The 19,940-nt window shown below is 37.3% G+C and overlaps 2 protein-coding genes across 5 annotated transcripts; one reads left to right on the forward strand and one right to left on the reverse strand.

The window, feature by feature from the left end:
- Nucleotides 1–1,070: 1,070 nt before the first annotated feature.
- Nucleotides 1,071–8,445, reverse strand: LOC112128467. The gene is made up of 16 exons (XM_024230696.1): nt 8,244–8,445; nt 8,095–8,172; nt 8,008–8,034; nt 7,894–7,950; nt 7,784–7,834; nt 7,679–7,726; nt 7,553–7,600; nt 6,620–6,646; nt 6,527–6,553; nt 6,412–6,450; nt 6,288–6,320; nt 6,187–6,219; nt 6,091–6,132; nt 5,849–6,034; nt 1,789–5,791; nt 1,071–1,522 (listed from the first exon to the last, which is right to left on the reverse strand). Exons 1-16 carry the CDS (start codon nt 8,258–8,260, stop codon nt 1,244–1,246), a joined length of 4,995 nt encoding a protein of 1,664 aa, XP_024086464.1. The 5' UTR covers nt 8,261–8,445; the 3' UTR covers nt 1,071–1,243.
- Nucleotides 5,594–18,781, forward strand: LOC106661098. 4 transcript variants are annotated; one of them, XM_014384268.1, is made up of 6 exons: nt 5,594–6,134; nt 6,210–6,293; nt 11,795–11,967; nt 18,067–18,231; nt 18,290–18,432; nt 18,572–18,781. In XM_014384268.1, the coding sequence occupies exons 3-6, from the start codon at nt 11,905–11,907 to the stop codon at nt 18,654–18,656; spliced, it is 456 nt and encodes a 151-aa protein (XP_014239754.1). In that variant the 5' UTR covers nt 5,594–6,134; nt 6,210–6,293; nt 11,795–11,904; the 3' UTR covers nt 18,657–18,781. The 4 variants fall into 4 exon arrangements, with proteins under 4 accessions (XP_014239754.1, XP_014239759.1, XP_024080318.1 ...); XM_014384273.1 differs by having other exon boundaries at nt 6,210–6,289; XM_024224550.1 differs by lacking the exon at nt 5,594–6,134 and having other exon boundaries at nt 6,190–6,293.
- Nucleotides 18,782–19,940: the final 1,159 nt, after the last annotated feature.

Genomic DNA, 19,940 nt, shown 5'->3' on the forward strand with positions numbered 1-19,940 from the left:
AAACACGTTCGACGCAAGCATTTGCAAAAGATTTTCAATCTAGCCATAAATGTGCCCAAAGATCGCGGCATGTATCATTGTTGTTACTATACAATTTTCGGATCCAACTATCTTTGATTTCTATTTTTAATGAAATAACTGATTATTTGGAGATCGTAAAGTGCGGCCTCGTTGACGTAAGTTTTAAAAAAACGTTTTCTTCATCATGCCAACGTTTCGAGCTTTATTGAGATCGTCTTCAGGGCTCAAAATGTTTGTTTTCCGTGCAGATGTGTCATTCATGTTTGTCGTGTTGAGAGTGGACACTAAACACCCCACATTAATAACATAGGGGCGTCGGTGGCCGCAACGGCGCTCATCACTGTAAGGTAAAGGTCCCGGGTTCGAATCCAGCGGCTCTGCATTCGAACCCGACATACTTACAAATGGGCTTTTATTTCAAAAACACCGGCACCCCGAGGGTTGATATAACCTCTGCTGTTGCGAACCCTCGTTAAAAAAAGAAAAACAAATAACAATGACAGAGAAACACCTGCGAGACGACCTAACTCCTGAGACTTTTCTAGGGGAATGTCTCTATAGTGTAGACGTGACTTATCGTTGCGGGGCAGCCCCCAAAAAGACGCGCAATCGAATCGGGGTTGTTCTTAGCAAAGACGCGCAACTTTGACCCTAGTGTGGACTAAGCTTAAGAGAGCTCTTTTGGAAGTATTTTGGATTAGTAGTTAGGCTACAGTAGGGCTGCTACATTCGAACCCGGGACCTTTCCCGTGTAAAATTTTCTTCGTAGAACTTAATTTTTTTATAGTTAAAACTAATACGTAGATGATATAAGAGCTGAGAAATTAGTTTTTTAAGAATATTGCTTAGAGCATTAAGTAAAATAGTCAAGTTAAAAAGTTCCTCGTTTCTTTGGCCTATTTTGTTTGAGAGACTGTATATATGATAAATGAATTGTTATTCATGATTTTGAGGGGGAGAAATGGAAGGAGAAAATAATTTAAACAAAAATTAAACGGAATAATTAGATTATGATTTAAGAGGCTGCATTTACATCGACATCAATGACTCTCCAGAGAGAAAACAAAAGAATAACGAACAGACAGTTTAAAACGTTGAACAGTTGCTAGTTGTTAGTTATTAGTTATTTTTGATTTTCAAATTTTCAAGAATTATCGTTAACAGTTATTGAATTTCAAGATAATATTGAAAATATTGTTCGGAATTTGAGTATGGCAAAGAATTACCTAATGTCGTACGACTGGTTGTCGAAGATTTCCAGAGGAAGGAAATGGATGCCGGGATACATGAAAATGGACTTTTCGTGTTTGTAAGAGAGAATCATTTCCGGCGGTATGATGTCTTGGGCCTGTATGCCGTGCTCCTTCTTCAGGTACCTCCCGATCTTCATACCGAGATGCATCTCTTTGATTTTATACAGGTACGGTTCGTGGTAGGGGTTCTTAACACAGAACAGCTGCTTGTCTTGTATTTTGTAGAGAGAGGACAGCGTCGGGAATCTCTGCGGATCGAGATGCATGAGCAAATGATTTATCGGAAAAATTAATAAATGCGATTTTTGGGCTTTTTAAGAATTGAGATATATTTTCCTCATGAGGATTTCTTTAAAAAATTGCTTAAATGTGGGATGATTTGTTGAAATAAAGTAATTTTTAAGGATTTGATCAATTTATATCAAGCAGGTTTTTTAATTACAATTTTATAAAAATGACCAATTGGATTTGAAAAGGATATTTATGCTAGTCTACAAATTACAAATTGAATTACCATTTTTTTTGAGAAAATCCAGTCCATGTTGTACTGTGCAGATTTCTTTTTGGCCTCCATATCAATAGTCGAATTGAATTGCGAATTGTCGTTTTCATGGGAGCATTTGATTACCATTTGGTTTATGTTTCTTCTCTCCATCCGTAAATAGGGCACTATAAGATTTCTAATGTCAGAAAATTTCGCGATCCAACATTTTATACAGTCGTTCCATTTGAATAGCTTTTCGTTGTCCGCATGTTCTGTCGCTTGCATAAACAAAGAATGCCGTGCAAAATTCTTGATGTGGGTAAAAGGTCGTTTCCCTTTGGCTTTAACTTCACCCGTCTTAGATCGTTTGTCTAACTTATCCATCCTCTGCATCTCTTTCAGATAAGTTTCGACGATCTTTGGATCATCGACCAAACTTATTCCACCGCCGTGCTGTATCTCCGTTTTTTTTCTTCCAGGTTTGGCCACCACTTCCTGTACGATTATTTCTGAGGAAGATACCACTGATAATCGGTCTTCGCGTCCGGCTGGTCTGGGCTGATCGTTTGTTTCCTGCCCTGGCACTTCTAATACTTTAACCAGGCTGTACAGTAAGTCTTGATCAAAAGATTCCCTGAGTTTATCTGCGATCGGCCCTTTTTCATACCCTTCAAATCTCTTGGCTTGCATCGCAGGAAAATAATGCCATCTAAGATTGACAATTTTGGGCTCTTTGGTAGGAACCTTTGGCACTAACGCGGACTCGGGTAAGGATTGTATGTTCCCAAAGGTGTTTTTGTTTATAATATTGTTCACTTGAACTTCAAAACTACCGATATTTTCATTAAATTTCTTTGCAATTTCTGTCTCAGCTATCTGACTGTTGGATACTAAAGGTGGAAACTCACTTAAAGGAAGTACAGCATTCTTATCCAAGGGCTTCTCAGATTTCTTCTGGAACGTTTTAATTGCTCTGTTTGTTCGGCTCCATATATTTAAACATTTGTAAGGTTTGTTAAAAGTGCTCTTGAAACGCATCCTGTTCAAATGTGTCATTTCAGTCTTTACTAAAACTCTTAACAGGGTATTGTAGCCCCTGTTGAGACGCTTTTTTATAACTTGCTTCACGGGTAATCCGTTTTCGATTCGATACTCTCCGGTTGACATTGAGGACGAAGAGGATTTCGCTTTGACAAACTCCTCGTGAATGAAAGGCTTTTCTACTTCAACTTCCTGCGTAGCGGCGTTGTCAAGAGGATCGATACTTATCGAATAATTGCCCGACAAATGGGCCTGAGACATACCGATAGTCGAATCGGTTGAACTAACTATCGTACCGCTGTCATCAGCGATGCCGATTTTTTTAATAGCCGACTTTGTTATTTGTTTCATCACGCCCATTTTGGACTTTTCATCGGCTGCAACCTGTTTCTTGGCTATTTCCCCAACACTGGCGCCTCTGAGTTTCTCTATGTATTTTAGGCGCATGTTCTTTTTAAGTTCTACACTGACGTTCGATTCGTCGCTATCGTTGTCGTTGTCTTTATCACCTGTGTATAGTTTCTCGTCGGAATCCTTTTTGTCGGCCATAAAAACGATCTGTTCGGTATCGCCACCTTTTGTCGTACCTTCTATAGTTTTAAAGATATTCGCCCTGCACGTGGTGTACGCGTCCTCGAATCCTTGCCCGGGATTATCCCTCATAAACATTTTGAACATGAGAGAGACTGATTTGTCCGAATCCGACCCTACAGATTCTACTCCGATTTTTGTCGCATCTGGGCAGTCGCAGATTAGTATCACGTCTTCGTCGAACGATTCTGAGTCGCGATCTGATAAAATCGGTGCTTCTTGGTGATAAACCTTTCTCACGTTCCACTGAGAATCGTTGTCCGACGGCCCTTCGTCTTCTTCTGCTTCTGAGGAAGAAGCGATACTTCTCTGCCTCTCCTCAAATAAAAGTGCCATGTAATCTATGTTTACAACTCCCGGCTTGTAAGAAAGATGGCTGTCGTAAGGGTAGTAGAATTGCAAATTATTATCGGAATCGTAAAATGAGTCGATTTTCATATTTTCGTAGAGCTTTTCCGTTTCTAAAGCAATATCTAAAGGATAATTGAACTCCTGCTCTCTGATGAACTGTCGTAGATTCATCACAGACGTTTTGTGGCTGAAACGCTTCTTTTTAAAGACATACGACTCTTCATCATCCTCTGTTTGTTGCGGCCTTTCAATTTTAAATTTTAGCAGTTTTCTGATATCCTTTTTGGCTTTTATCCAACAATGCATCGGCATTGGCGCTCTTTGTTTTAAACCTTTAGAAATACCGACATTTTGTATAAAATCGTCACTAACGTTTTTAGTTACCGACATTTGGCCGTGTAAGGAGTCATTTTCGTTTGGATACGATGACGGCGATTTTGATATTGATTTGCGCTTAGTTGACTTGAAATTGACCCCTTTGGAATCCTGTTTTGCTTCTTCTGCACTCTTTGCTTCAGCCTCGTACTGTTCTGTCAATACCGAACGAAACAGGTTTATATCAGCACTTTCTTCGCTGCTTCTCCTTTCCGCATTTGGTTCAATCCACTGGGCATTAGCGTCCAATTCGAAGGTGGTATGGAATATCGGAGGCATGGTGAAAAATTCGATTGTGTCGTCGGCTTCGTCTAAATATTCGCTGGTGCCTGCGATGCCCATTTTGAATTTCAGTCTACCGTCTCGCATTGCGACCGTGAGGTCTCTGGAGTAAACCTTCCGATCCGATCTGTCCAGCACTTGGTGGGTGTATTCTTTTGTGATACGGTTCAGTTGCTGGCGCTTCAATAAGGTGGTACCCATTTTCGGACCTAGGTACTTTGTTGTATACTGCGGGCTCAGCCGCATCTCGGCCCTTTGCATTTCACGACGCTGAACTTCTTTCCGCAACTTGAGAACGTAATTCTCTTCTCCCTGCTCGTCTTCGCTTATCGACGTCACGCTAGACTGATCATCCAACAATCTCATTTGTTCTATAGGAAGTTGAAGCCTTGTGACGATTTCCCCTGCGTACTGATTGATGGGCCGATACGCCGATTGTACTATCACGTCTTCAAGATCTAAAGTAAACAGCGGCTTTTTATGCGAGAAAACTCTACCTGAAAACGGCTCCGGTACCAGTTTATGGGTTATCTTCAAACTGTATTTCATATTCTTTGAATTTTTAAGCGAAAAGGCGTGCTTCCTTTTATGAGAGAATAACTTTCTTTTGAGAGAGGGTAAATTAATTTTATCCGGAGGTAAGTGGCTTTCGAAGTCTGGAATCTTCTCCGTGTCTACCAATATCATGTTATTCAAATCATTGATAGTTAGTGGATGAGGAAACTGAACAGTCCGCTCTTCTTGGGACGAAATAGATTCAACAGTACTTTCATCAGGAAGCTGAGAAAAATGGGTGCAGCTTACCTTTTTCTTGTAACCTTTGTCATCTGCTACGGATTGGGCGAGTTTTGGACAAACTGGTTCCTTACGCTCAGCACCGCTCGGCAAGTTTTCTTCTTGCAAATGAACCGATTTTGAAGAATGTGCATCGCTCATGATTTTCCGGTAAACTTCCTCTACCTCCTTTTCTGTAAAATTGACCAGATACTCCTTCAAACACATTTCCAAGTGTTCTTTGCTAGTCTCGGTGTTTTTGTGTTTGTTGAGCTGTTCGATACTGCTGGACGAATAGATATGTCGATTGGTAACTAAAAGAGGCAATTCTATCGATTCCGACGTCACCGAACTATCATCGACTGTACTCGGTTCCCCCGTCATACTCGAAATATCCAAATCGGAATCTGACGAAGAGTTGGACGGGGTTTCTCTGTTAGAACAGACGTCCCACTTCTGTTCGGTGGGAACTTCTTCCGGTTTAGTCGTACTTTCGGGTTTCGACGACGCGATACTTTCCAATTTGCCATCTTTCCCATCTTTCGATTCGTTAAACCCGTCCACCGATAAATATATGGACGACCTGGGTTGGCCGATAGACAATTTTGTGTCACGCTTCCTAAAAAGTAACGAAATATTAAAATGAATTGGATTGAAGTTGAGAAAAGCAGTTTACATTGGAATCTCTTTTGAAGTTGCATTTTTAATTGGATGCGATTTGACATCGTCTTCGGCTTGGAAGCTCCAGATCGAACCTTCGGAGTCCTCAAAATGACGGACGGACGGCCACAGACCGGTCTTCAAGGGCTGTCTTTTGAACTTCTTAGACGGCTTAATCCCTCTCACATGCTTGTATATGTCCCTGTTGTAATGGATCAGTTAAGTGAGAAAAGTATAAAACCGTGATAAAAGACTTACGGAAGACTTTGAAGATGGAGTTGCCTCTCGGGACCTTCATATCTGTAAAAATTCACGTTTAAAAATTGATACGGGAATTATATTTGACATGTATACCTTGGTATTCTTATTCTGTTTAGGTCTGCCTCACTGAAAACAAAATTGTTGCAAATTGAAAGCAGTCACGAATTAACAAATATGAAGAAAAGTAAACATACGTGTAGGTAAGCGATTCTGAACTCTTTATTTTTCTGAAACATAAATTTTATTAATAGTTCATAAATTAATAAACTCATACAATTAAAATGATCAAAAAATTAAGATGGCCTTGTGAATTTATACCCGATTATCTCTGGGAGTAGAGCTCTGTTGTAGCGTACTCTGCAAAATTTAATTATGTAGAAATTGTTTCAACGACAGAGAATAAGTAAATAAAAATAATAAGAAAATTAATTACCTATCATTAAGTTTCTTCCATAAGCGTCTAGAAATGAAAAGAAATTTAGTAAGGATCAATTAAACAAATAGGATAAAAAATATCTAGACTTACTGTCTTCTATATTTCTCCCATAATATTCTGAAACGATAACATATTAATTACAAAGGTACAATTTATATTTTTGAATGAATTATCTTTGGGATTTTTTTGTACTGTCTTTAAGGGGCTCGGGGGCCGAGTAGAAAGACGTATTCTATCCACCCTAGCGGTTCGAATCCCAGCTCATAGAATTTTAATTGATAAAAAATTGAAAAATGTGTTCTAAAGTGGTTTGACTCCGAACTGTCCCACTTGCGATTGCCCTTCAAATCCTTCCCACATAATTTTCGAATGCCCAGAATACGAAAATGAAAGAGATAAACTGCTAAAAAATCTGAGCAAAGTCCCAAACGTTCCCAAACCAATAAACTAATCTGTTCTAATAAGCAACAATCCAGCAGAATTCAACATAATCTATAGATTTCTAAAGTCGATAAATGTTACTTTTTGATTATCTTCAACCATTAAAATTTAGTAGATGATTCAGCTGAGTGAATGGGTGCGGGCGCGCGGCGGGGGCCTGGTCCTCTCGGCCGATCCCGTTGGGGTGGACATGGGGGAGACAGGGCGAGTTAGCCCCAGTTTCCTCGAGGACGTGGACTTTTCCAAAATTATCTCAATGTTATTGGTTTTTATCCACGTCCTCCAAGGAGAACACTGAACAAATAGACGAAAGCGAAAAACCAAACGGGCTCCTTCCTCCTCTCCAGCCCTGGCGGGATGTGGGCGGGGGCGGGATTTTTCGCCGGGGGACCGTGCCCACGATTCTGCTCGACAGTAAAATTAAAATAGAAAACTTCATGGGTAATATGCCAGCGTAAACCCCCCCCCACCAAAAAAAAAAATCCCTAACCATCCCCAAAGTGGTTTGACCATTCATCCAAGGCACCCAACTGATGTTGGATCCCACTGACGCCTAATGCGGTCATTTTTTTTTTTTTTTACCTTTTGTCCGTTTTGTGCTCTCTCCTGTAAAAGCCTTTAGACACATCCCTAACAAATAAAAACACAAATTTTCAATTTAAATTGAACAAATTTCATAACTAATATAAAACAACAATCGATACATACATGCGTTTTGGTTGGCCAGTTTTGTCACATTGATAGGGAAAGAAAAACCTGAAAAAAAATCAAATTATTCGAATTCATTCAATTTAATAAAAAAAATCTACCCACTCTTGTGACGGTATTGAATTAGAGAGAAAGGTGATCGATGAGCCTGAAGACCTGTTAACAAAATAAATAAATAACGCGAGTATTGTTCTGTAACAAAGGACGTTTCGTACTTTGCCTCCAGGTCTTCATACGGTGTCCTGTTGACGTGATCAAAGTAGGTGAACGGTCTGAAAAAAATTATTTTTAAATTTTAACATCACATCAAATGACACAGTTCAACCAACCTGTGAAACTGATCATCGCACTCAACTCTGAAAAAAAAAATAAAAGGGAATATTATATCACCTTTTTTGTTTTATCATTCATCATACCTTGGGGCCTGGTCATATATGTAATTAGTGTGATATTTTTCTTCTAACGATTCCGGTATGCTGTTATGGCTGTAGGGGCTGAACGGTCATTTTATTAGAAAATGTAATTTTCACAATTCCATAACAAAAAGTATTACAAAAGTCTTTACCTAGAAGCTCTTTCCATAATTGTGCTATCTTGTGTCAAATCAAAGTACTAATCTAGTTTACAAAAAATCTACAAACAAAACTAAACCTAATCGGAACCATCTGGTGCTAAGTTTAACAATCACATGAGTGGACATGTTAATTACTTAACTTTTAGTACGTCTTTAAAAAAAAGTAAAAAAATAAATAAATTGTCAGTGATATCCTTCATAAAGGTATTTTTATGCAAGATATATTTTTTTATATTTATTATTTTTCCTGAAATGTAATAATAACTGTATATATACAATTTAATGCAGTTTTTCACAATATGCTGATAATTCCAAGATGATTTTTATACAAAATCACACGAAAATATCTTTATTAAATAAATTTTCATATCAGATGTGGAAAACATCAATCCGATAATAATGCTGAGTTGCTATTACCATTTGGTGGTTTGGGGAAACGCCTAGGGCATCCCTGTCATCGGCACGAAACGGTGTAACCAATGGAAAATGTAGATATCAAAATTGAATTGTCCATTGGCTAGGTTTCATTAGATATCAAATAATACAACAATAAAATATTATGGTGATAGACTGTTTTAATATATAACGTTGAAGTTCTCAGCGTACAATAGGAAATTGTTATATGGTCATTCTGCCCGTACCGTAAAAACATTTCCGATAATATTGGTCATATTCTTGTATCTATTTTTTGTAGGAGGTATTTCACAAACCATTACCTATCAGAAGGACAAATGAAGAATTGCTCAGATCGATAAGTGAAGATGGCGAAATGCACACACGCATCTGACAAACGAAACCAGCCAAACAGGACAGATACACGATAATTAAGAACTGAGATAACCAAGCTCATATAATAATTAGAGAATTGAGTGTTCGCACAGCAGAGGTCATATGAACCGTCGTGCCGGTGTTTTTTTTAAAAGCCTTTGTAATTATGTCGGGTAGGAATGCTAAAATCGAACCCAGAACTGTTCTTAAGGTAAGTTCGCACTCTGATTCTTTGAATCGACCCTTTGAATCTCCGGAGAGTCCGGGCTGCCCCGACCCATTGTTGCAATGAATCTGATGTGTGTGCAAGCATTTTCGGACTGTTTTGAATCCCATCCGATGTGGGATTCTTTGACTCAATGTTGCGCAACGTATGCCAGTGCGGACGTGAATCGGAACAAGCGCTCTTGCTTCATTTGTTTAGTTGACGTTCTAGTGAGTGTTTTCTTGAAGATTTTGATAGTGTCTTGTATAAAGGTATTTGTGGAGTACCGAGTTAACTTTACAGTTTATTGAAGACATCCCATCGGTGTTTGTGGTATGAAAATTCACGGCATGTGGCAGCTAATATGTTGGCCGGAGAGATAGATCCTGTAAGTTGGTATCTTTCTTGGAAATTTGACAGCCAACTTTCATTAAAATGGTTTCGAAATCGGTCGAGGACATCCTAAAAAAAAAATTCAGTACCCTGCGCCATCATTTAATGACCAAAAGATTTTTCTTGTGCTGATTCCCGCCGTGAAATATTTATAGAACCCACCATCTTTTTGGGCGTTTTTTAATGTACTTCCGATTGGATGCACTACGTGCAATGTAAGAAATAACAAGGGAAATTCTCGAGAGAGCTAGTTCCTCCGTCATTTTCGCAGGCACTGATGAATGTGAACTGAATCTTGGTCTGGACACGGTTCTTTGTCGCCGAGTCGGGGCCTGCATCTGAACAATGAATCTACGCAGCCCCGAAATCTGTCCCGCAACATGAATCGATTCAAAGAATCCCAGTGCGTACTAGGCTTTAATGATGAGTGCCGTGCCAACCCCTAGGCCTACCGAACTACGACAGCCGTTCAACAGCCGAAGTATTTGACCAATCGGCGACCGGCAATATAGCCGAACGCCGTCTTCCACTGTAGCCGATTTTCGTCAGTTTACGACCCAGCCCAAATGGATGTAGAAGATTTGTTGCTCCTCGAAAATTCTTAGTTTACATACAAATGGAATGAAAGAAATAAACAAAAATATAGGAAGTTCCATTTCTAAAGCTATCCTTGACCAGAGCTTACGCTGGACATCTCTCGGCATATCGAAGATATTTCATCAAAGCCTAAAATTGCGTCTCAGTTCTCACTGACTGAGGATGTTCAGACAAGAATGATTTGAACATACACACGGGTACATAATACCCTTGAAAATATGAAGCTAAAACAAAGTGCCACTGAATAACAAATCCAGAATAGAGATAATAACTCAATATAAATACACAACGATCGTGGCTGCAACGGTTTAGGCATTGACACGGCGCTCATCACTGTAAGGTAAAGGTCCTGGGTTCGAATCCAGCGGCCCTGCATTCGAATCCGACATACTTAGAAATGAGATTTTTTTCAAAAACACCGGCACCCCGAGGGTTGATATAACCTCTGCTGTTGCGAACCCTCGTTTGAAAAAAAATTGTAAACCATATTACTCATTAAGAGAGGCAACCGGATTAATTATTTTTCTACTCTGATGCAAGAATATCACCTTTATGGTTTTAGGACAGTTTAGCAAGGATCAGTGTTCACAGTCAGGTTCAGTCATCAGTGTTCATATGCAGTTTTTATGATTTTTTGGCTACAAGTAGACCATAGCAAAAATGGGAAGTGTAACTATCCCCTGCAGATGTATCACGTATTATATAACAAAAAAGCATGTAAATATCTACTTTTTTTAATTTACAACGTTGATGATTTCAGCGTATAATAGTAAATTGTGAAAAACTGTGGTTGGCGATTTCGACTGTAGTTTGATCATCCTGGTCATATTCTTGGTGCTTAGCGATCAGACCCATTCACATACCATTATCAACCAGTATAACATGTGAGGAAACAAACCAATGAAGATGGTAAAGTGCACGCAGTCATCTTATATTAAATCATAAGAGACCAGTACGATCTGAAACAACCAAATCTACTTAGAAATTAGAGAAAGATTACATGTTTATGTACCACCAGATTAGTTGTTCTTCCTCCTTTATGGTACAGTATCATTACTGTGAGATTTATTGCTCTGCGGGGTGACGAACCGCAGTTTGATTGGGTTTTATGTCGTCATCTTCAGTGTGTCTCAAAAATCCAAAGAACTGAACGCGCCTGACAGAACAAACCAGTAAGGTAGACAGACCAAGATTACAGGTAATCAAATTTAAATATCATTATGTTATGGTTTTACAATGATTTATGAAGATCGCCAAAAATTAGAACTTAACAGAAGAACATAGACGCGGGGAAACGCACAGGCGAAACCCTTGAAGATGCAGCATCAAATCCTACAAGTGCATCTGTCTTAGACAATTAGAACAAAACAAAAATACATACATTACATCATAAAAATTATCTTTGTCGTTGAGAGGATATTTCATCTTCCCACTCTTCAACCCCTTTAAAATCACTTTAAACTCGCAAGAATTTCTTCTTTTGGAATGTCACATTTTAATAAACCGACCAGTTGACCGCAAACATTCTTTTTGTTTCCTCTTCTCACGCACCGTGTCTAATTGGCTTTTATTATTTAAGAGCGGAGACAGATAGACCGGAGTTATGCAGAGGAGAAAGTTCTTCGAGTGGGGTGTTGCATGCCCAGCTGAAGAAACAGTGAGCCATTCAGTCGCAGAACCCCAGACGAGATGTGGTCTCAAAAAGTCGCACTTGTCCTCCTCCTCGGAGCCTTTTCCTACGCAACTATCGTGGTATGTATACAAAAAGGCCAATTTTATTCCTCACTATTCTCTAATTCTCCAGTTCTGACTATGAACACCATACCAAAAATGTTTGAACTATTTAAAAAAAAATTGTTTTCATATTAAATCTGACAATAAAGTGGTTTGTAGGTGGGACATACATGAGAAAAATATATGTGAGGAATTACAAATTATTATTAATGGAAACAGAAAATATGCGTAGAAAACTTGTTTCACCCCCATTATTTCACCACCACCGTGTACTATATCTAAAAAAAATTGTCTTTACAAGTCCATAAAACCTTTTTTGATAATAATATGAATAATTTTATACAATCAAATTTACTCTTACTGATTTAAATTTTGACCGTACTGAGCAATGTATACTTTATACCTACACTTTATTATGATTTGTTCTGGTAAGGTCTATCATAAAAATATAACTCGGAAGAACATCTACATGCATCTTAAACCAATATGTTTTTATCTGATTTAATTAATTTTCAAATTACAGATTCAACAAATTTTATTTTGTGCAGAGAGGATGCATGTTTTTCTAATGCTGGTTTGAATTGGTCTTGTAATTTCAAAAAATCCGACCAAATTTAAGTAAATGTTTACATAAACTTGTGATATTTAAATACAATAAGGTTTTATGTGAAGGTTTTTTATGGCAAATCATTTTATTATTTTATTAATTATTTATATTAATTAAAAAATATGATTATATTTATAATTATTCATGTACTTTATATTTCATCTAAAACGTAAAAAAATTAATCACTTAGTACAAATGGTTCAATATTATGTTTTGCAAATCATTTCGTAATCAATATTTTCATAATCGAACCAGTTTATATCGGATCATTGGCCGTCAAATTTGAATTGCTGTTATTGCTTTTGACCTGATTTCTGCCCTGGATTGAGATTTATATGCCTATTTATTCAATATTTATATATAGGCTAATTGTAATTATTTAATATTAGAAAATTATTATGTAAAGTAATTCCAGTTTTCTGTTGGTTCGTACTTTTTTTAATATTTTTTATTAAGTTTGAAGTGTCCTTATAGCAAAACAAGAGGATGATCTCTTGGCAAGTGGCCTTTCGCAAAAGGTGTCCACCTTGAACTTTATTCCGAAAAGAATAAAACAGCTCTTCACATGTAGTCACGGTTTTTGTATCCAAGGTTGCATCTAAGGTTTCTTGTTTTTTAACGAGTATTTTTATTTATATGCGGTTTCTCGAAACGGGTAGAAAATACTTAAAAACGGGCCGTGGTTTTGCCGATCTACTAAGAAAGTTGGACACCGGGTTATGTCAGCGTTATAGCGGCCGACCCGGTCCGAACTAGGGCAAATAATATTGCACAACAAGCCATTACGGACCAAAAGCATAATTACCACATGGTTTTTTAAAACTTATTATTCATAAGTTACTATAAAAAATATGTTGAACAAAAGTTTCTTGTTGCCAATTTATGTTCTATTTGATCTTTATGCACATTTGTTTTTAATTTCATACATGTTGTTTTTATTTTGTAGTTAGAGCAGTTTAAACAAAATCGAAACTAGACAGACCACAAACACGTTTAAAAATTACCATATCATAAAAACGTTTCACGTTTCGTTTGAAATATTATTAAATAACCTTTCAACACTAAAATCTTTATCGTTTTCGCATCAATTTGAACATAAAAACACTATTGTATATCAAATAATGATAGAATATTTGGACATTTAACATTATAACATTAATAAATTATCTCTCATTTGAAACTGCCAAGAAATTGAACAAACCTTGGTATATATATATATATAAATATATATTAGAAGATATTCCTGTTATGAAGAAACAACAGCAAGGGATAACCAAGGTAGTAATCTCATCGCATGAAAATTGATCTTGCCATCCTGCTTAAAAACGATTTAAAGATTTTAAAACAAACCTCCCTCCTCTTTAACAAAATCATTAACATCCAACGAAGTATCCCTTGCTATCTCCCTAAAGAAAGCTCCTGATTTTACCCTAATGACCACAAAATTCCTTGGACACCTATGTACCTAAAAAGTTTTAGTTTTTCTTGCCTATAGTTACAATTCTCTTCTAGTACCATGTACTTCCCATCCCAATAGGAATTTTCCCTCATGCGGACCAAGGCCTAAAGAACCTCATAACATAACCTTTCAGACTTCTACTGTCCCATTAGTCTATTTTCTATAATGGGCAAAATACTAGAAAAACTTAAGTTTGGCATCAAGCATCAATTTGAACATAAAAATTGGATATCAAATAATGATAAAATATTTGGACATTTAACATTATAACATTAATAACTTATCTCTCATTGGAAGCTGCCAATCCTCTCCAAGAAATTGAACACAGCTAAGGTATTCTATAATTGAAGATATTCGTGTTATGAAAAAACAACAACAAGGTCGCTCATCGCATGAAAATTGATCTTTCATTCCTTCTTAAAAACAATTTAAAGATTTAAAAACTAACCTCCTCCTCTTCAACAAAATCATTAACATCCAACGAAGTATCCCTTGCCATCTCCCTAAAGAAAGCTCCTGGTTTTATCCTAATGACCACAAAAATCGTTGAACACCTAGGTACCTAAAAAGCTTTAGTTTTTCTTGTCTACAGTTACAATTCTGTCCCATCCCAATAGAAATTTTCCGTCATGCGGATCAAGGCCTAAAGAACCTCATAACATAATCTTCCATACTCCTACTGTCTCTTTAGTCTATTTTCTATAATGGGCAAAATACAAGAAAAACTTAGGCTTAAGCACATTCTCTCCCATTTCCATTCCACTATTCATCAGTGTACTGGCGTTATAGACATTTGCGATACTAACCTTAAGCGATATGAGTGCTGCTCCAGTGTGCTAGATGTGAAGCAAGCCTTCGATGGACGATGTTCTGGAAACATAAGAGAACCTTCCCTTTTAACTATTACCTGATCCTAAAATCATAATTAACCTTCTGGTGCTTTAATATCTCCAGTGGGTCCCGTACATCAGCCGGATATTTCATAGGTGCAAAGGTACGCCAAGGAAGTGTCGAAGGACCCATCCTTTGCAAACTATACACCGCAGATATTATTAATCTTTCCGAAACTTACCGCCATCGTTTTCTCTCATAAAGTACTGTTATTTCAACATTTAGGGATGGTTAAGGATGGTTGTGATAAAAGTTTAGTCAGGTACAAAACATTAAAACATTTGTTCGGAGTCTAAAAGACTTAAATATATGTACCACACTGGCTCTTTTTTAAAATAAACTGTTACAAAATATTAATGACTGACGACCACTGTTTTAACCACTGTAAGTAGTGAAGAAACAATGATAACCATGTTGGTCTAAAAATGTAAGAAATATTTGTTCTGTGTATAGGCGTTAACTCACCTGAGGAAGGATTAAAATAAATCCGAAACGTTGTGGATTGAAAGAAAAACAGTTTGTTGTTTTTTTGAGATGATCTATTATCCCACCTTCGAGAAGGAAAAATCATAAGTTTATTCGTTTTGTCAGTTTCAAAATGGAAAACTTTTTTTTTGTTATTTTGAAACGAATGATAGGAGTTGCCGGAACTTTGTTTCCTGGAGTCTTAACGCTGCATCATTAAAATTTAAGAATATTCAAAGTTATTTCAACCAGAAACCCATGTTACATCCCTTGTGTAGTGGTTCAAGCCGTAGAAAATGACAACATATAAAAATATGAGCATGGTACTATAACGCTACGAAGGAATTTTTTATCACTGCGATCATCTACTACAGTACTATCCGTCTCCCACCAGCTAATATAGATACATCGATATTCAAAGACAAATGACTTAAAAGACAAGAACTCAACAGACTCTTCAGACTTGTTAAATGACTGACTGCTGGAAAAACTGACTGAAAAACAAATTTCTATCACCATTCTAAGGTACATTTTGGGCATATATGGAACTTTAGGGCACAACCAACGTTTCAACCTCCAACCCATCCAGTCCTTTCAATTATCATTTCTATGTAACCAATCTTACCATTCAAAACGACTCTCTAGTAGATCCTTGAAATAACTGAAAATAGGTATTATCTTGTAACACAAGCCTTCATGTCATGTTAAATTGAAAGTCAGAAAATCTTGGGCACCTAGATGCAGAAGATGGAACTCTGGTCAAATTGACCATGAGCACAATAGTTTGCATTAGATTTCCATGGTATATAGTTTAAAAATATCATCGCATCATATTTTGAAGATCCATCGCAGCTCAAAAAAGAGGAAAAGATTGTCTGCTTTCCTAGAGGATTAAAGAAGATCGATGAATGGTTTACATCTTGCTAAAGGAGAAAACAAGTGGCCAAGACGCTTTCTGAACGCGATTATCATGTCAAACCTTAATTCGGCTTGGGGGGATTACAGATAGAACTGGACAATCATTAATATTTTCATTTGTAAACATAAAAGCACAACCATATTCATAAACTAACGAGCTCCGTTTTGTAAACCAATAGCTATTCGTCTTTCTTACCCCTAGCTAGAGACCCCAGATGTCAGATAGAGGAGAACAAATAAAAAGGAGAACTTTAAAGTAAAAAAGAAATAGAAGGCCAACCCTAGTCTTTAAACAGCAGAAGGGAAAAGATTTTTTTTTTTTTTGAATGAATGAAAGCTTTATTTACACAAAAGTATTTACATTAAATTTACATTTCGAAAAGGTAAATTGACAATGGCCTTAGACGTCTGTCGAGTTGCTTTATAAATTTATATCCCTATTTTTGTAACTTGAAAATGACCTTCTTTGATTTTAAAAATTGAAGTGGTCAACCAGGTATTTTCGGTACCGCAGGACATGAGTTTGGTACACCACAAGCTTCCTCCAGTTATCCCTTCCAAGGATTGCAATAACTTCTTCTACATCCAGCTTCAGTTTCCCAAAGTACCTTTGGCGGAACTCTCTCAGATCGGGGCACACTCCTATGAAGTGGAGAGTGTCCTCTGGAACGTTGAGGTTATATAAGGAGCAAATGATGGCGCGGTCCTGTCTCCACGGTTGGCAGGTCAGCTGAAGCTTCACTCCTCGCCCTCAAGACCAGAACCTATAGGCTGTCATATTAGAGCACGCCATGTAGTTTCGCCCTAAGTCAAAATCCAGTCTTGCGTACAAGTTGTGATGTAAGCTGTTTCTCGCACGGGTTACCAGGTCTTTCCTTTTGCTTGCCTCCCACTTTTTAATCAGGTCAGTGGTATTAGAGGACTGCTAGTTGGCAGGCAGAGCAGTTTCTTGATGAAGTATTTCTGGACCTTTTCTATTTCCTTCAAGTATAAGTAACCCCAGACCTGCGAACCATAACATACTACAGACCTCAGGTACTGTTGAATATCACCATCTTTTTCTCTAGTGAGATCTTGTTTTTATTTATTAGATTATTGTTTATTATTTATAGATTATTTATTAGATTATTTTACGACACAGACTTAACGGCGTACTTAGCTCCGCTGGCCTTCTCTCTGCAGTGATGCTTCATCTTCAAGGACTTAGTGAAATTGTTACCAACGTATTTGTAGCAGTTTACGCAGTCCACTCTTTCACTTTTGAAGAACTGTCTTTCATTTTTTAAGAATTTTTTAAATGAAACATCTCTGAACATTTTCTGCCACCTCGTTCAAAACCCCAGATCAGGTAGCACAGAATTGAACAACAAACGCTCTTAAATTCATTGAACTTAACCAAAAATCTGTATCAGGTCCATCCAAATCCTATTTACTTTTAAATTAGCAAGTGTTGCTTCATGTCATAAATGATTAGTAAATGACGTCATAGCAAATATTATCGAGGACCTGTAAAGTCGAAATTAACCTATTAGAGACTACTTGTGAAAAATGGAACTTGAAATTTTCTCAAGCTGAATCCGGGAGTGTAGGAATGTCAAGGGTAAGAAAATATATGATGAACATAACTTCAAATACTTAGGGATTAATCTATCGTCGAAACTGTCATTTACTAATCATTAAAAATACAAATAGCGGTGGTTTTTGTTTTGTTTGTGTTTTATCTTAACTAGTCTCTCATAATTGATTTAATTTGTTTCAACATTGCGTTTGCTTGTAGAAAAGAAGTCCGGTTAAGTCAAAGGATGAACAGGATTTGAGCAAAGTGCCTGGAGTTCCTGGACATGACTACCCTATATTCAAGAGCGTCCCTCCAACTAATTTCCACTGCGGCCATGTACCGTATGTCCCTGGAATGTACGCCAACGTCGAAACAGGCTGCCAGGTACGATTGTAATGATTTTAGCCTTTGATTCACGTTAAACATGTGAACTTGGTTTCAGGCTTATCACGTCTGCCACGATGGGAGGGAAGGTGAACAAGGTGCAACTTTCCTCTGCTCCAATGGAACTTTGTTCAACCAAGCCGAATTTGCTTGCGATTGGTGGTACAACGTCAACTGTGCCGATGCTACTCGCCTTTACGAGTAAGATATAAACATTTAAAATAATTTTTACCATTAAAATTGAAAAACTTTCTATCTGATGACAAAATTAAGAAGACAACACTGAAACGTAAAACTTTAAGACAAACATTCGGTATTACAATTTTATACTGTTTATCAGGTTGAACTTGGATCCCAGCAAGAACCCTTTCTTCCCGAAGAAGAAACCTGAGGAGGAGCATTTGCCAGTCTACGAACAATACTGAGCAAATCAACAAGACTGTTAGCCCAATTTTCATCAATGCCATAAAATAAATAAACTTCCTATAACATGATTACCATATTTTATAAAGTCCAAAATACAACAAAATACACAACAAACCGTATTTGAGATATCTTTTTTATTTCACTTCCTGAAATTATTCTTACGTGAATAGGAGATAAAGGCAGATTGTGAAACATAGTTAATAAACCTTCAAAATGAAAAAAGTAATTATCTCAATTTTACATGGTAAAGACTTATATAAAATATATTATTTTATACCCAACCCCGTACAGATAGGAAGCTTGACTCGGCAAAAATGCATTAAACTATACTTCGACTAAAACCTCCTTGGATGACAGATTGAGCATGCAGGAACTAACAGCGAAAAAACAATAAATATCATTAGAATCATTACAACTATGGAGCCGAAATAAAAACGTCGCTACCACAAACAAATTTTTGTACTATGGTCGTTTTTTCTTTCATGAAATGGCCGACCCTTGAACAAAATTTAGTAAAAATTCCTACGCTCGTGTCCTCTGGCTTTGACGTCAACACCGACCTTCTAATAAAATATTAATCCATTTACGTGGTCAATTAACCAAGTTACTTTTTTCAATTAATTATTCCTTTTGTGCAAGGTCTTGGTTGAGATAAAAAAAGGCAGTGTCACGAGCGGGATTCGAACCAACGACCTTCGGCTAAATACGCCGCTAATCTACCGCGCTAATCTACCCTCTCGGACACGAACTCTCCATTTCAACTTACAATAAAATAATACTTTCTAATAAAAAGATCCTCCGCCTGAAATAAGAACGAACAAACTTGCGGGAAAGTTCCTGGCGGAAAGATTAATGAAAAACAACCCCCTTTTGTCCAAGATGTCAACACTCATCAAAAATGTACTGGCGAACAACTTCTGGGGCAACAAAAACGACCACGTGTAATATCGCTGTTCTATGAGCTTGTATCGCAAATTAATTCGAACCCCAAACAAACCTATGGGCTACCATAATACTGAGTAATAAATTCACTAGTTTCGTGGTCCGCTTGACGAATTAATATCTTTCGATTAATTAAGGTTTTCAGTTGAGATAAAAAGTCAATGGCACGAGCGGGATTCGAACCCACGATCTTATTTTAACGAAGTTTAAAATGAAGTATACCTTCACTAAAGCTCTCCGTGGCCATTTCACTTGTCGCCGAGAATCAAATAGATTAAGCAACATTTGAAAAATGGCAAAAAGGAGGGAAAATTCAAAAGATATGGTTGAGATGGGAAGTT

This window comes from Cimex lectularius, unplaced genomic scaffold (genome assembly GCF_000648675.2).
Source record: "Cimex lectularius strain Harlan isolate CLEC.00 unplaced genomic scaffold, Clec_2.1 scaffold39, whole genome shotgun sequence".
Classification (NCBI taxonomy): Eukaryota; Metazoa; Arthropoda; class Insecta; order Hemiptera; family Cimicidae; genus Cimex; species Cimex lectularius.

What these genes read in the sequence shown, in the direction of transcription:
- LOC112128467 (XM_024230696.1), bottom strand. An exon ending in GAGCACAAAACGGACAAAAG is followed by an intron (nt 6,647 to 7,552) that starts GTAAAAAAAAAA and finishes TTATCGTTTCAG; the next exon opens with AATATTATGGGAGAAATATA. An exon ending in CTACTCCCAGAGATAATCGG is followed by an intron (nt 6,321 to 6,411) that starts GTATAAATTCAC and finishes TTTATGTTTCAG; the next exon opens with AAAAATAAAGAGTTCAGAAT.
- LOC106661098 (XM_014384268.1), top strand. Translation starts at nt 11,905, where the DNA reads ATGTGGTCTCAAAAAGTCGCACTTGTCCTCCTCCTCGGAGCCTTTTCC. An exon ending in TTTCCTACGCAACTATCGTG is followed by an intron (nt 11,968 to 18,066) that starts GTATGTATACAA and finishes GTTTGCTTGTAG; the next exon opens with AAAAGAAGTCCGGTTAAGTC. An exon ending in ACGTCGAAACAGGCTGCCAG is followed by an intron (nt 18,232 to 18,289) that starts GTACGATTGTAA and finishes ACTTGGTTTCAG; the next exon opens with GCTTATCACGTCTGCCACGA.